Source organism: Heptranchias perlo, chromosome X (assembly GCF_035084215.1).
Source record: "Heptranchias perlo isolate sHepPer1 chromosome X, sHepPer1.hap1, whole genome shotgun sequence".
Taxonomy (NCBI): domain Eukaryota; kingdom Metazoa; phylum Chordata; class Chondrichthyes; order Hexanchiformes; family Hexanchidae; genus Heptranchias; species Heptranchias perlo.
In genome coordinates this window covers 10,293,112-10,309,770 of record NC_090370.1, presented here as the reverse complement: position 1 = coordinate 10,309,770, position 16,659 = coordinate 10,293,112, and the positions used below count along the sequence as shown (strand labels likewise).

General features: G+C 44.0%; 1 protein-coding gene across 1 annotated transcript; it reads right to left on the bottom strand.

The window, feature by feature from the left end:
- Positions 1-3,925: 3,925 nt before the first annotated feature.
- Positions 3,926-16,204, bottom strand: rdh5 (retinol dehydrogenase 5 (11-cis/9-cis)). Its single transcript, XM_067976331.1, has 5 exons — positions 16,156-16,204; positions 12,793-13,123; positions 11,506-11,764; positions 7,350-7,513; positions 3,926-5,469 (listed from the first exon to the last, which is right to left on the bottom strand). The coding sequence occupies exons 2-5, from the start codon at positions 13,103-13,105 to the stop codon at positions 5,246-5,248; spliced, it is 960 nt and encodes a 319-aa protein (XP_067832432.1). The 5' UTR covers positions 13,106-13,123; positions 16,156-16,204; the 3' UTR covers positions 3,926-5,245.
- Positions 16,205-16,659: the final 455 nt, after the last annotated feature.

Here is a 16,659-nt window from a genome sequence, read left to right as displayed (position 1 = left end):
CTAATTTGGGGATAAGGGGGAAACAATAACTTCATTACAAAAATAAACCAAACTTTTTTTTTGGCACTACCAGATGGTGCATTAATTAATGTTTCACAGGAGACCTCTCACAGAGGTCACTGTAAGATTTGCATATATTTTAAAATTAATTGATATGAATACACACACTCTGCAAGCCAATATAAACCAATGGAGAGTGGCAGGGAGTCAATTATATCCATTTTGAATTGTTTTGAGGTATTTTTCTTTGAGACATCTTGCTGTCATGACATCCATGTGATCAAGTGCTACTTTAATGGCTCAGTAGCTGTGGCAGTATTGAGCTATGCAGACGAGGATGGTTCCAGAACATATATAGGGTTAGATGAAGTAGGGAGGGAGGAGGCTCGTGCGGAGCATAAACGCTGGCATGGACCGGTTGGGCCGAATGGCCTGCTTCTGTGCTGTACATTCTGTGTAATTCTATAATTGTATATTGCCGTTCCTTCATCCCCGCTGCTCAATATCCTGGAATTCTCTACCTAACACTATTGTGGGAGCATCATCGCCACAAGAACGTCAAGTATTTATCCAATTCCCCTTTGAAACTTACTACTGAATCTGCTTCCACCGCTCTTTAAGGCAGTGCATTCCATGTCGTAACAGCTCGCTGAGTAAAAGAAATTCTTGCTTTTGTACTCTCATGCCCCCATTAATAAAGCCCTGGATCCTGTATGCTTTTTTAACAGCCATATCAACTTGTCCTGCCACGTTCAAAGATTTGTGTACGTGAACCCCCAGGTCTACACAAATGGCACTGGATCAGAAGTCTACAAAATTAAAAGCAAAAAGGATCATACTGTTGGAATACGGGGTGGTGGGAGAAGAGGAGGTGTTGGGTGGAGTCCCATGGAGGTTAGTGCTTGGACTCTTGTTGCTTCTAATCTACATTAGTGACCTGCAGGTTGACACTGGAGGTAATTCTCGACGTCCCAGCAGGGACTCTGGCCTTTTGGGGGCGTATGTTGGACATTTGGGCTCACAGTGCAGGGTGGGATAGTAAGCACTCCTGGGTGAGGCTCCGAGCAGGGAGTGCAGACTGATATAATTACCCCTTAGATATAAGCTTGTCAAATTTGCTGAGGACACTAAGACAGAGAAAGTAGTAGAGACAAGAGGGTGCCGCACAAGGTTTACATAATGATTTAGACAAACTGTACAATTAGACAGACAAACGGCAGGCTAAATTCAGTGGTGATGGATGTAGCGTACTACATACCAGTCATAAGAATACAGCTCATAAGTATGCAATGGATGGGATTGAACTGGCAGAGGGGATTTGGAAAGGGGCCTGGGAATGACGATAGGCTCATCACTTTTGAGAGACATAGGCCAGAAGAGTCGAATGCATAGAATCTTACAGCACAGAAGGAGGCCATTCGGCCCATCGTGCCTGTGCTGGCTCTTTGAACGAGCTAACCATTTAGTCCCACTCCCCTGCTCTTTCTCCATAGCCTTGCATTTTTTTCCTCTTCAAGTATATATCCAATTCCCCTTTGAAAGTTACTATTGAATCTGCTTCCACTTGTCTACAGTGGTTATACTGCAGCTTTACAATGAACTGGTTGGACCACACGTAGGATGTTGGATTCCATTCTGGTTACCACAGCACAAAACATCATATACAAACACTGAAGAGAGTGATTAGAAGAACAACAAGACTGAGTGTGAAGGAGAAAGGTCAGAAAAACTCGACCTCTTCAAAAGGAGATTATTAGGGAACCTTACTGCGTTATATGAAATATTAAATGGTAAACTCAGAATATTGCTTCAAAGTAAGACAAGAAAGCATGAGGACATCAATTTAAATTAGTGAGAAATAGTTTTAAAACAGATATTAGGAAGATTTTCTTCATTCAAAGTAATCTATAAGGTGACTGAGGCTAAAACACCAGGGTTATTTGAATATAATTAAATGCCGTGATGGGAGATTTCAAGTACCAGAGAGATAAGCTGCAATGGGAGAAATGGCCTCTTCTTATCATTGATTTTTTATGTTCTAACCTGTCAGGACAATGTGACAGGGGAGTAACAATATATCGATATTTATCCTACTTGCAAATTCACCAGAGATTCTTAGTATCAAGTATTATCTCAGTTGCATTTATTGCACAGAATTCTTCAAACAGAAAAAAAATCAAATGACACCATTTTACATGGTTAATACCATTTACCAAACAGGAAACATATTTGCTGCCCTCTTGTGGATATTGGTATTATTGCTCACTTACACACACCTGCAAAGTTGTTTGAACGTCCTACCCATTGTTATGTCTTAAAGGCACCAATTCTTGCTGGGGTACTGTTCCACACATGTTGCCAGCCCCTCCACTAACTCACCCAAGTAACCATTACCCGATGCCTATCCAACTGCAATGGCGTTTGTATAAAATTAACAAGCATCATGAAAGAACTGAGAGAAGGAATGTTTTCCTCATGGAGTCGTGGATATGAGGAATAAACCCGCAGCTAAAGCAGCAGGTTCTGCATCAATTAAGGGCTATTTTATAAACAATAGGTTATGACACAAACCATTGTATCACATCAAGTCTGGCTGTAGTATAGCCAAGTATGTAGTCACAGGTATTCCTATTCAAATGTACGCTACCTTTTTTTTCAATTCATTCTCTGGATGTGGGTGTTGCTGACAAGGCCGGCATTTAGTGCCCATCCCTACTTGCCCTGAGAAGGTGGTTCTCAGATCCTCACTGAGTTCTTTCGTTAATTGATGCTGGTGCCTGTGGGACCTTGTCAGAAAGAAAGAATTTGCATTTATATAGCACCTTTCATGATCTCAGGACGTTCCAAGGCGTTTTACAGCCAATGAAATACTTTTTGAAGTGTAGTCATCATTGTAATCTAGGAGTCAATTTGTGCACAGCAAGTTCCCACAATCCGCAATGTGATAAATGGTCAGATAATGCTGTTGATTGAGGGATAAATATGGGCCAGGACACTGGGGAGAACTCCCCTGCTCTTCTTCAAAAGTGTCATGGGATCTTTTACGTCCACCTGAGAGGTGGGTTTAACGTCTCATCCAAAAGTACTGACTCCCTCTGTACTGCACTGGAGTGTCAGCCTGGATTTTGTGCTCAAGTCTCTGGATGTGAGGCTTGAAACTACAACCTTTTGACTCGGAGGCAAGATCGCTACCCACTCAGCCAAGAAGAGACTTAATAATTTTTAAATTAATAATATTGATGACAGAATCTGCACTTCCTCCAGGTTAGACGAAGTAGGGTGGGAGCAGGCTCATGTGGATTATAAACCAGTTTGGCCGAATGGCCTGTGTCTGTGCTGTAGATTCTTTGTAATTCTGTGTTAAAAAGAAGGAATTAGATCTCAAATCAAACAAGTGTTAGAAGATTTATTGCACGATTTCGGTATTCCCACTTCTATTATAAAATAGTTAGCCAACACCATTCATGATAATCTAGGAGCTATCATTACGCAACACAGCTGGAGTTTTGATCTGTTACAGAGATAATGCATTTCATTCCCTCCCTACATCCCTCACCAATTCCACCCTCTCCAGAAGGCACAGACTCCTTGCTGGAGTAGAGTTCTTCAGGTGCTAGGTGTCCTCCAGCACTTTGCCAGGTTCAGCATTATTCACATCTAAGTCTAGACAGTGAGTGTTGGCAGTCTATTCAATCGTGGGATCTCAAATTAATCAAGCATGAGCTGATTTCAGCTGGGAGTCACTGGATAGCAATCAGGAGTGGACGCATTGGCTGATTTATCCTTCCCTAACCCAGGGTTGCTGAGGCCAATTGTAGTACCCCTACCATCACCCCCACCTGCAATCAGTCGATTCAGAACCGACCAGGGATCGAACCTGGACAGGTTCGATCCCTGGTCGGTTCTGAATCGACTGATTGCAGGTGGGGGTGATGGTAGGGGTACTACATTTCTGGGTCTGAAAGGCTCAGTACCACACCTCACAGTCCACTGAACCATCAAAGAAGCCAGCAGTCATTTTCCAGGCAAGTTTGATTTCCCCCCCCGCCTCCTGCTTAGCCAAAATTCTTAGCTCAGCTACTCCTAAAGCATCAGGGAACTCTCCACATATTTTCAATGTATTTTCTGCCCTTCATAGACTCCTTGGCTGTGAATTCTGGAATCCAGATAAGAGAAGGGTGGTTAACGACTGGCTTCTTCCTGGCATTCACCAATGGCACTTACAGGTGCTCCTGTGTAACCCAGGCTAGAACCTCTGCCTATTTCTTCCCACTTTCAGCTAACTATCTTCCTCAGTGGTCAAAAGGCCCAATTAATATTTCCAATTTGCCATCTGAGGGATCGCTAAGAGAAAATGCCAGACAAGGGAGGGATTGAAACCAAGGTCTGCCAACCTGTGGCACAGTGCGCCAATCACATATTTGAAGATAGGAGTATCAGTCATCTGACAGGCTCCAGTGCAAAGGCGTCAATATATCTATGGCAAAACGACAGTTGGCCCCTCTAAAGCCTGATCAAGCTACAAATGTTCTTTCATCTACTAAACATCTAGGAGGCGATTTTACTTTGGGCCAACATGGGACTGGAAGTTAACAGTGCAATTGTTCTGCCCACCCAATGACCCTCAGCAGTCAACTTCCAGCCATAATGCCGACGAGTTACTGACCTAACGCTGGTTCGGAGGGGAGGGAGGGGCGGAAATTTTGACGGCTCGTTTATGGATCGGAGGCAGAAGTTCCATGTTGTGGGGGGGGGAACACGGGTCAGCTGTGGGCCGGAAGATTTCTTGTGGGGCCAGAAGGAGCATTCATGCTCCTCCGGGCCCCACAAGAAACACACACAAGACTTTTGCTTACCGGTTTGCAGAGCGGCCTGCAGTGGTCCTTTTAAGGGCATGCTGGTTAGACCACTCAATGCCTGGTACCAATGGGCAGAGTGTGTGCAATGCACGCTTGGTACCTCAAAACTGTATCAGGGTCCTACAACCGGAGTGGGAATCTGATTTGCATATTAAAAATAGGGTCCCGCCTGAAACAGGTAGATGCTCTGGCCGCCCATTTCGACCATGGGTCAGAAATGCGGTGGCCATATTGGGAGTGGGGATGGGTGGGGACCTTCTATTTTCGGCCTGCTGCCGTCTTGTTCCCGCCGGGTGGAACTGCTGAAAATCGGCCCCCTAGAATTGTTGTGAATTGGAAGAGTCCTTTCACTCCAGTCTGATCTTCCGACTGACTTCCGCTCCCATTTATCGGACACTTTGGGAAGGCTTCGGCAACAGAAGAGTAAGCATGACGTCACTAAGAAAGGTTGGCATGTAAGAGAGCGGGATCCAGAATAACTTGGCATCCCAGCCGGCAGCATATCGTGTGCGAGGGTGTCTGGCAGTTAGGGCATGCTCCATACAGTTTGTGACTTTGGACAGGTCACTGTCACATAACACATTCATGGAAAACCTCTGGACCTTCACATCTGGAAAGAGAAAGAAAAACACTTTCAAATATTGTCCACCTCTCCTTTTACTAAAAATTCCCAACGTTCAGACGTATGAATACTTCTTGAAGGCACTGGCCTACAATAAACTTTTCAGGGGGGGAAGGGGAACGGGGAGGAGGGGGTGAAGGTAGGGAGGGGGGAGAAAAACCTAAGGTCTGGTAAGCCCAGTAACACCCTACTGACAATAATGAGAAGATCTGTGAACTTGATATGGATTCCCCTACCACCTTCTCATTTCTTTTTAACCATAACCACCACCCCTCCCCCAACCCACAATGCCACCATTGAGATAAATTTGCTCCGACACTGGCTACAGCCAGTGATGCCAATGAGTGTTTGTTGGGTGCTTTCCTCTTCCTGAAGTGGGCAGAATCGGTGGAAAACACCCAGCAAAGGTTTGACCTGTCACTCTGATGATGTAAGCAGATCAAACTTTAATAACCGGTCTCTTGATGGACTACAACAAAATGGACTTTAGAATTCCAATCAGAGAATTTCAGCAAGATAGGTTTTGAGGTAGATGCATCAAGCGCCCAGGTTGGCTCAGTGGGCAAATGCACTGCCTGGTGTGGCATTGAACCAAACAGGCCAGAAAAGGTCTTAGATTCAATCCCTGAGTTGACCAATCTCAACTGAGGCAGTGGTAGGGACACCACCACAAGTACCCTAGAGTAGGGAAAAAACGGCCAGGGCTCCCCAATTATTGTTCAAAACCTGGAAAGGGTGAGGACAGGGGAAGAAAAGATAGAATGCTCACTCACTGACTATGAATGAGGGACAACACCACCACAGAACTTTAGAAGAAAACAGAGCCACTTATACCAATGCTTTGTCACTCATGTTATTCTGCATTTAGTCAACAGTAGACACCACAGGCTCGATTTTACACGTAAATTGCGGGTGCGTTGGGGGCCAGGGGGCTGCAGAAATGCAGAGCGGGTTCAGAAGCCGGCTCCAACCCACCAACCTCCGAGTTCCCCACAGACGCACCTGTGTGCGCGCGGGCATCCGGCATCCGGAAGTCCCACCGGTATAGTTTAAAGAGCCAAATGTACCTCATTGAGGTACTTAAGGCAATTTACTTGTGACATATTAGGTAATTAGAACGATTTTTAACTTACCTGGGCGGCTTTCCCACGCCTGGTGAAACCAAACGTGAAGGGCCGGATCAGGCAAAAAGAAACAAAATAAATTAAATAAAAAACCATTGCAAAGTTAAAACACAAAATCAACCTACCTTTCCACCCTGCTCCGACGTCCAATGTCTCCCTCTCCGATCTCTTCCCTCGATGTCCCCCCCTTCACCCGTCCGAATGTCCCCCCGATCTCCCCCTCTCTCCCCTGATCTCCCCCTCTCCCCCCCGATTTTCCACTCTTCCCCCCCCCCCCCCCCCCCCGATCTTTCCCCTCTCCCCCCTGATCTTCCACTCCCTCCCCTAGTCTTCCGTTCCAGCGCCGGATGACGTCTGGCTCTCTCTCTGTCTCTCCCCCTACCTCGCGTTGCAGCTCCTGTCGGCAGCCAGCAAGTCAATCAGGCCGGCTGCCAGGCGCGAAACCCGGAGAGAACTTTAATCACCATCAGTTACGATGCACTCGCGTCGGAAACGGTAAGTTTTGTTTATTTGGGTTTGCCACGCGCACCTTCACCCCCCTGCTACCAACCCACCACCATTTCAAAATTGAGCCCCACATCTTCATTATCAGGGTGACTTTTCTCATTAACAGGTGCTGGAACCCAGGCTTTCTACTGATGTAAATATCTAACTGAGCTTGATCCAACTCCTTAAAAGTATTCTGATGGTCAGAATGTACAGCATTATATTGCATTCAATCAGACTCAGCTAAAGGCCACCTACACTTTTCAAAGTATTTCTGTCCATAACACTCGCGGACTTCTGGAGACAGTCTGTCCCACAGTTGCTGTAGGCTCTTTTCAATGGATTCCAAGTTTGTCACAGCTGTCTTGAAGAAGCCAGGCTCAATGATGCAAACCCGAACACCAAAATGGTGCATATCCCGTCTAAGAAAAAAAAGAGATGCGGGAAATGGACAAGATTCAATAAATAAGGCATGTCCGTAAACTGATAGCATAAAGTCCCTTTATCCATTAATTTGTGTTAGGGACAACAACTTGCATTTATATAGCCCCTTTAATGTAGTAAAAACATCCCAAGGCACTTCACAGGAGTGATTATCAGACAAAATTTGACACCGAGCCACATAAATATTAGGACAGGTGACCAAAAGCTTGGTCAAAGAGGTAGGCTTTAAGAAACGGCTTAAAGGAGGAGAGAGAGGTGGAGAGGTGGAGAGGTTTAGGGAGGGAATTCCAGAGCTTAGGGCCTAAGAGCATAAGAAATAGGAGCAGGAGTAGGCCATCCGGCCCCTCGAGCCTGCTCCACCATTCAATAAGATCATGGCTGATCTTCGACCTCAACTCCACTTTCCTGCCTGATCCCCATAGAGTCCAAAAATCTATCCATCCCAGCCTTGAATACATTCAATGACTCAGCATCCACAGCCCTCTGGGGTACACCAAGAAGATAGATGAGGGCTGTGCAGTAGACGTGGTCTACATGGACTTTAGCAAAGCCTTTGACAAGGTACCGCATGGTAGGTTGTTACATAAGGTTAGATCTCACGGGATCCAAGGTGAGGTAGCCAATTGGATACAAAATTGGATTGACGACAGAAGACAGAGGGTGGTTGTAGAGGGTTGTTTTTCAAACTGGAGGCCTGTGACCAGCGGTGTGCCTCAGGGATCGGTGCTGGGTCCGCTGTTATTTGTTATTTATATTAATGATTTGGATGAGAATTTAGGAGGCATGGTTAGTAAGTTTGCAGATGACACCAAGATTGGTGGCATTGTGGACAGTGAAGAAGGTTATCTGGGATTGCAACGGGATCTTGATAAATTGGGCCAGTGGGCCGATGAATGGCAGATGGAGTTTAATTTAGATAAACGTGAGGTGATGCATTTTGGTAGATCGAATCGGGCCAGGACCTACTCCGTTAATGGTAGGGCGTTGGGGAGAGTTATAGAACAAAGAGATCTAGGAGTACAGGTTCATAGCTCCTTGAAAGTGGAGTCACAGGTGGATAGGGTGGTGAAGAAGGCATTCAGCATGCTTGGTTTCATTGGTCAGAATATTGAATACAGGAGTTGGGATGTCTTGTTAAAGTTGTACAAGACATTAGTAAGGCCACACTTGGAATATTGTGTACAGTTCTGGTCACCCTATTATAGAAAGGATATTATTAAACTAGAAAGAGTGCAGAAAAGATTTACTAGGATGCTACCAGGACTTGATGGTTTGACTTATAGGGAGAGGTTGGATAGACTGAGACTTTTTTCCCTGGAGAGTAGGAGGTTGAGGGGTGATCTTATAGAAGTCTATAAAATAATGAGGGGCATAGATAAGGTAGATAGTCAAAATCTTTTCCCAAAGGTAGGGGAGTCTATAACGAGGGGGCATAGATTTAAGGTGAGAGGGGAGAGATACAAAAGGGTCCAGAGAGGCAATTTTTTCACTCAAAGGGTGGTGAGTGACTGGAACGAGCTGCCAGAGGCAGTAGTAGAGGCGGGTACAATTTTGTCTTTTAAAAAGCATTTGGACAGTTACATGGGTAAGATGGGTATAGAGGGATATGGGCCAAGTGCAGGCAACTGGGACGAGCTTAGTGGTATAAACTGGGCGACATGGACATGTTGGGCCGAAGGGCCTGTTTCCATGTTGTAAACTTCTATGATTCTATGATTCTATACAGAATTCCAAAGATTCACAACCCTCTGAGTGAAGAAATTCCTCCTCATCTCAGTCTTGAATGGCCAACCCCGTACCCTGCAATTAGGCCCCCTAGTTCTAGACTCTCCAGCCAGGGGAAACAATCTCTCAGCATCTACCCTGTCAAGCCCCCTCATAATCTGATATGTTTCAATGAGATCACCTCTCATTCTTCTAAACTCCAGAGAGTATAGGCCCATTCTACTCAACCTCTCTTCATAGGACAACCCTCTCATCCCAGGAATCAATCCAGTGAACCTTGGTTGCACTGCCTCTAAGGCAAGTATATCCTTCCTTAGATAAGGAGATCAAAACTGTTCGCGGTACTCCAGGTGAGGTCTCACCAAAGCCCTGTACAACTGTAGTAAGGTTTCCTTACTCTTGTACTCCAACTTCCTTGCCATAAAGGCCAACATTCCATTTGCTTTCCTAATTACTTGCTGTACCTGCATGCTAACTTTTTGTGGTTCTTGTAGCAGGACACCCAAGTCTTTCTGAACACCAACATTTAATAGTTTCTCACCATATAAGAAATATGCTGTTTTTCTATTCTTCCTACCAAAGTGAATAACCTCACATTTCCCCACATTATACTCCATCTGTCACCTTCTTGCCCACTCATTTAATCTGTCTATATTTCTTTGCAGTCTCTTTGTGTCCTCCTCACAGCTTACTTTCCCACCTAGCTTTGTATCGGTAGCAAACTTGGATACATTGCACTTGGTCCCTTCATCTAAGTCATTAATATAGATTGTAAATAGCTGAGGCCCAAGCACTGATCCTTGCGGCACCCCACTAGTTACAGCCTGCCAACCTGAGAATGACCCGTTTATCCCTGCTCTCTGTTTTCTTAGCCTAGGCAGCTGAAGACACGACCACCAATGGTGGAGCGATGAAAATTGGGGCTGAGCAAGAGGCTTGCATTGGTGGAGCAGAGATCTCGAACGTAGAATCAGGAAGAGGCCATTCAACCGCCCGAGCCTGCTCCACCATTCAATTAAATCATGGATGATCTGTACCTCAACTCCATTAACCCACCTTAGCTCCATATCCCTTGATAGCTTTATCCAACAAAAATCCTGCTTTTCACATGAATTATTGCCCTGAATATCACAACTGGAGCTGGAGCTCAGATATAAGCCATCATACCATCACAGCAGAATGATTCACAGAGACCAAGGGGAGCAACGTAAATGATCATAGAATTGAAGATATGCGATCAGGATTTTAAACCTTTGAGCGTTAAAGTTTTCATAAGGGATTCAATACTTGTCAGAGCCCCAAAAGGTTTCCTGTCGAAAATTGTATTTTTGGCTTTGCCACAAAAATTTTGTCACTCGCAGACTGAGGACTTGTATCACTCGCAGACTGAGGACCAGCAGAAGAGATGGTCATTAACCCAGGGTTCTTCAGCAGCAACTGAGAGTATTGGATCAGCTCCAAACCCATACAAAAGAAAGACTTGCATTTATATAGCGCCTTTCACAACCTCAGGACGTCCCAAAGCGCTTTGCAGCCAATGAGGTACTTTTTTGAAGTGTAGTCACTGTTGTAATGTAGGAATCGTGGCAGCCAATTTGTGCACAGCAAGATCCCACAAACTGTAATGAGATAATGATCAGATAATCTGTTTTTTTTTAATGATGTTGGTTGAGGGATAAATATTGGCCAGGACATTGGAGAACTCCCCTGCTCTTCTTCGAAATAGTGCTATGGGATCTTTTATGTCAATCTGAGATGGTAGACGGGACCTCTGTTTAATGTCTCATCTGCAAGTTGGCACCCACTCAGTGCTACACTGGGAGTCTCAGCCTTGATTTTGTGCTCAACTCTCTGGAATGGGACTTGAACCCACAACCTTTTAACTCAGGGGTGAGAGAGTGCTACCACTGAGCCACGGCTGACACCTTCTAAATATGGTTAATACTGTCACCAGTAAAGCAATGGTTTTCAAACGATCAGCAATAATGGACAAAAAATAAAATCTAAAAAGGAATGTTGAAATTAATCACACCCTTTTAGAACAGTTTTTTTTAAAAAAGGGCTCCACACAGCGAGCCAAGAAAGGTTATTTTTGTGCAAACATCTTGTGTTGCTGAAATTTAAGAACATTTCTGCACTTTTGTGAGATTTACGATTGACTGAGACACACATAAATGGCACCCATGTTGGTTTGACCCTGACGATAGATTTTTTTTAAAAACTCAATAAAAGTTGGGATGCTAACCTCAGACTGTCGGAGAAAGACTCCACTCCACATTTTGAGAGACAGTACCCACCACCTGCAAAGGATATCCTTCCCATAACACTGGACACATTCGCGATCCGCCCCTTGGCCTTTTTAACCAATGGGAGAAAGGTCAGCGTGACCGCCATCAGTCCAATCAAATTCACATTCAGGACCGTATAATAATCCTCCATCTTCATCCATTCTGTTGGACCAATGGGAATAGCTCTGCCCGCATTGTTGACCAAACCCCAGAGGCCTGTAAAAGAAAGGGCAAAGGTGACACATTCAAGAATTGCTGCTGAAATCTGTAGATTTCAGGCTGTTCTGTTTATTACTTTTTCCTCACTCAGACCAGTAACGAGACTCTGCACCACAAGAGTAATGTGATTTTTCTGTTATCGGCCCTGCTTCAATAGTATGTTTGGAATCTTCTGTGTTGGGTCACATTTCATACATTATTACGAGACTCGACCAGTCAAAACCTCAACACATCTGGAATGGGCACTCTTAACCAGGGAGCAATCATTTCCATGGTAACTCTGGGTTCCAATGCTCAAGTTTTAAAAAAGAAATAAAGGGCAATTTATGAGTAAAAAATTAAGTGCGGCACAACAGGTTTGGTCATCTTTCTTTGTTGAAATAGTACACAAAGTCAGTCACGTCCATCTTAACAGTGCATTCTGCTGACTCCTTGTGCGCTAGAACTACCTGCCTAATGCCTCACAGTTCTAGAGTACAGAAAGAAGTCATGCGAAGACAGCAGAAGGCAATGTTTTCCTTGTAGCTGCCTGAACAGGGACATCATATTTTATGGTTATTGGATCACATCATAAAGCTATACTAAAAAGGGCTGTGAGATGGCTCAATTGGTAAGGACACTGACCAGTGTAGAACGGAGTCACGCAGACCAGGAAATCACATGTTCAACTTCTGGTCTGTGCTGAGTTAACTGTTCTCAGCCAGGTGGCTTTAGTAGTACCTCAGTATCTTGGGTGCTTTAGTATCCTGGCCAAGGAGGGGAAAATCAGACAAGTTTCCCATTCCTGGTAACTATTTAGTGACATCTGCTGGAAAACATGGATTGGTCTGTGCCGAGTTACCTGATCTCAACCTGACAGTTGTAGAAGATGCCATAATTGGCCACGGCACGCCGGGTATTATTGGTGCTAGCGATGCAAGAACTAAAGTGGCTTTGTCTGTAGCAGGTCGCCATGGTGCTTTATCTTGTTTAAATTGTTAAAGAACAAGACTTTTCCTTGAATGTTAATCTATGATCATGGTTACCTTTCTCTCCCACCTCTGCCTGGACCCAGTCCACTGCTTTCTGTATGCTGCTGCAATCAGTCACATCCAGCAAGATAGCTTTTAATATGGATGAGTTGCTCCTCTGCAGGGTGTCCACTCCTTTTTGTGTCAGGCAGCCAGCAAGGACACGGAATCCTTGCGTGTCCAGGCGTTTTGCCAGGAGGTTGCCAAAGCCAGTGTCACATCCAGTGATAAAGACGTACTTGTCTTTGACATTACTGATCTTCTGACGGTCCCTGATAAACCAGCTGATGGCCAGCAGAAAAACAGCAGTGAGCAGATACACCCACATGAGGTCTGTTTGAAGAACCTGAGAGGAAGACACGGAACATTTGAATCTGAGAAAGTCATCATAACTGGTTCACAATATGAATCACACAAGTTATTGTTCTCCTTTAACTTGAAATTAGCACTATATGTAATGTGGGGAAGGTGCCCTGACGGCTTAATTGGTAAATACACTACCCAACTTAGAACTGAGTCATGCAGACAAGCAAGGTCCCAGGTTTGATCCCTGGTCTGCCACAAGAAGTTTAATGATCTGACCAGGGCAGGTAAGGCAAGAGACGTCATCGACACCTTCATGAATGCATTGTACAAAGCCACTTAAAATCTATCTCAAAGATAGATGGCAAGCAGTAGTCAGTAGTAGAAAACAAAACTAATGCAAAACGAGTCAGAAGTAGATTTTAAGGATACAAGTACCTGCTGTGTCTTTTTAAATTTACTTCCAACTTTTCAGTAGCCCAGCAACAGTGGATACCTGTTTTATAGAGCTGTGATTAACATCCAATGTGAATGAGGCAGGAATGGTGAAAATAGGATGCATGATATTACCGCTTCATTTAAATACACCTGCCCATATTTGGACGGGGGTATCCAGCATACAGTGAAAGTGATGCCAAAATTCTTGTGGGCAGAAAAATGGATGGGGATCCATATAATGGGTCCCTGTCCATACCCACCTTAGTATCACCTGCAGATAAAATCTTACCCGACAGAGGTCCTGTTTGGTTTGTTGGGAGCAAAATAAATCAGCAAAGGTCACAATCTGGATTATGAAAGAGAATGTTACAAGATAGAATGTTCTATCAGTTGTCTGAATGTTCTATCAATTGTGAGGTACTTTTGGACATGCAACTTTTGGAAATGGAGATGTGAACTGAGGATTCCTCACATACATGCACTTTCAAACATGGGAAATGTTCCCAAAATTGGGAATATTAGAAATCTTTCAGAAGGTCATCCTGAACTAAGCCTAGCTGACATCCTGATATTTCAAACCTTTTGACTTTGTCCCAGTCACCTCACGGTTTACTAAAACAAAATATTGCACAAAGAGAACAAGCCAAGCTAATTAAAGGTTCAGTAACTGATTGTACACTGATTGCTCCAGAATTGGTTCAAGTGACTAACAGTGGTCTGATCGCAGTTAGTCAAAAGAAAATGAAAACTATTTAAATTTTTAAAAAGAACTTACATCCTTTATTTCAAGCTTTTGTTCTTCCATTTCAAATCAGAAGGGACTCAATACCGTTTCACAGTAACTGTTATGCCTGGTTCTGACATTCATATTCTGGGACTGTGTATGGTCTTATTGTTTCCAGCTTTTAGCTGTATAGAGCTTACCTTCATAAGAGAGTCACCCATGAGGTGGTAAGCAGCTCATGGTTTGCTAATCTCCTTATACACAAGATTTTCAGCTGGCCTTCAACTTTCCATGATTTACAGGACCAGTCCAATTCTGTATATAGGTTATAGGGCCTTGGTATGCTTTCAGGGAGTTCTAAAGCTTTCCTTTTGTGCGTCTCATCTGGCCTTAGAACATACTGTGGTAGTGATCACATTTGTCCATGTGTATATAATCTGGGGAGTGGGACCTAAATTTAAGAAAGTATTAATTTGAGATCATAATATTTTTAAACAACAAAGAGAATTTTTACCTCCAATTTTCTCCCGAAGGTGCTGGCTCATGGTTTCACAGTCACTAGCCACCTGGTGGAACCTCAATTAAGCGATGACAAGGTGGATACAGATGAGATGGACCATTCAGCTCACCTTAGCTCATCCAATCAGACTAAAAGACCTGTATCCTCCCATCTCATCATCTAATTGGATCTTGACTGAGCTAGGGCTTTTTCTCCAATGCCCTACCTGGAAGGCCATCCTAGGTGTTGCTGTCTCTTTGTGTGAAGAAGTTCTTCCTGATATCTTTCGTAAACTTTCTTTTCACCAGTTTTAACCTATGCCGTAGTTCTAGTATTCTATCACACCTTGAAGAAGTGCGCTGGATTAATTTTACTTGTGCCATTAAATAATATCTTGCACATTTCTATAAAGTCCCCTCTCAGTCACCTCCTTTCTAGGCTAAAGAGCCCCAGTGTCTCCAGTCTTTCCTGGAGACCGTTGGCCAGGACAACGGGCGAACTCCCCATCTCTTCTTCAAATAGTAACATGGGATCTTTATGTCGATCTGAAAAATGGAACCTGTGACAGTTTCTGTAGCTGGGTACAAACATGGCTGAGCACATAACTGTGTACTTCTGGTTGATGAAGCTGGTTACATATTTCACAGTTCAAGGGAAAACTAGGAACTTCGAGAATGTAGTGTGTTGATTTAGGGCATGTAATGATATTCTAAATTAGATGTGTAGCAATCAACTTGAACAGAAAATAGGTATAGCTTATTATGTTAATTAGTTGAATAGTTTTGGGGCTTAGTATTGGTCAAGCAAATAAATAATATTTCTGCAAGTATGTTAATGAGCTGGATAGCTTGTAAACATGGGCTATACATTTTTAAATTCCTTTCAGTTTTCTCTCCTTCTCCCCTCAAGGCGCTGACCCTTACTAGGGAACAGTTCCATGCATACAATAGCCCCCCGTATCTCGTTCAAGCAGCCGTTCTTCACATGCGAGCCTAGACAGTGAGCATGAGTGTGCTCAACCTTGGGGGTCACCACAACTATGTTCAATCGAGTCTTCATCCAGAATCATTCACACGTTCGGACTTTCCAGCATGAGTTAGAAGCTGGTCAACAGGTTAGAGATAGGTTACAACGTACAAAAAGATGTGTGGAAAAAGACCAGCTGGTCCATCAAGTCTGTCCCATTCAACCACGTTACAACTAAGCAACATGACGCAATATTCTCCACCCACCAGCAGCCATGTACTCTCCTGGGAGACCCCCAAAAAAACAGATTTAAAAAAACCCGAGGCCAATTCAGGAAAAAAAGAAATTTGGGAAATTCCTCTCCGACCACCCCCCCCCAAAGGCGATCAAAGACGAGTTCCAGGAGATAGCAGTGACCACAGAGTCCATTATCCAACATCCCACCTACCTTTTGTATGCAGCGATATCAGCCTACTCCAAGTATTGGGTCAGCTCCCTTTTGAATGTTTGTAGCGAACCTGCATCAACTGCATAAGCCGGCAACTTATTCCAAAGAACAGTGACTCCCTGGGCAAAGATAAACCTCCTGACATCTAACCCAGTTCTGTGCTTACACAGCTTGCATAAGTGACCTCTCGTTCTCCTTAAATTATCTAATTCAAATAAAAAGTTACTAATTCTCATAATAATTTGTCCACATCTACAGTCTAGTCCCCTCACCATTTTAAATACTTCAATCAAGCCTCCCCGAAGTGCTTTTCTAGAGTAAAAAGACCCAGCTCCCTGAGCCTATCGTAATAGCTAAGGGTTTTTAGACTAGGTATTAATCTAGTGGCCCTCCTCTGAACCTTTTCTAGGGCCTCTATATCTCCCACCATGTGATGGACCAGAACTGGACACAGTATACTAAATGGGGCCTAACCAAGATGTTCAGGGACACTATGATGTTCTT

Excerpts from the sequence above, each read along its gene's own strand:
- rdh5 (XM_067976331.1), bottom strand. The coding sequence starts at position 13,105 with ATGTGGGTGTATCTGCTCACTGCTGTTTTTCTGCTGGCCATCAGCTGG. Across the intron at positions 11,765-12,792 it reads GGCAGAGGTGGGAGAGAAAG|GCCTCTGGGGTTTGGTCAAC; the intron begins GTAACCATGATC and ends TTTCTTTTACAG. Across the intron at positions 7,514-11,505 it reads TCTTTCTCCGACAGTCTGAG|ACGGGATATGCACCATTTTG; the intron begins GTTAGCATCCCA and ends TTTTTTTCTTAG.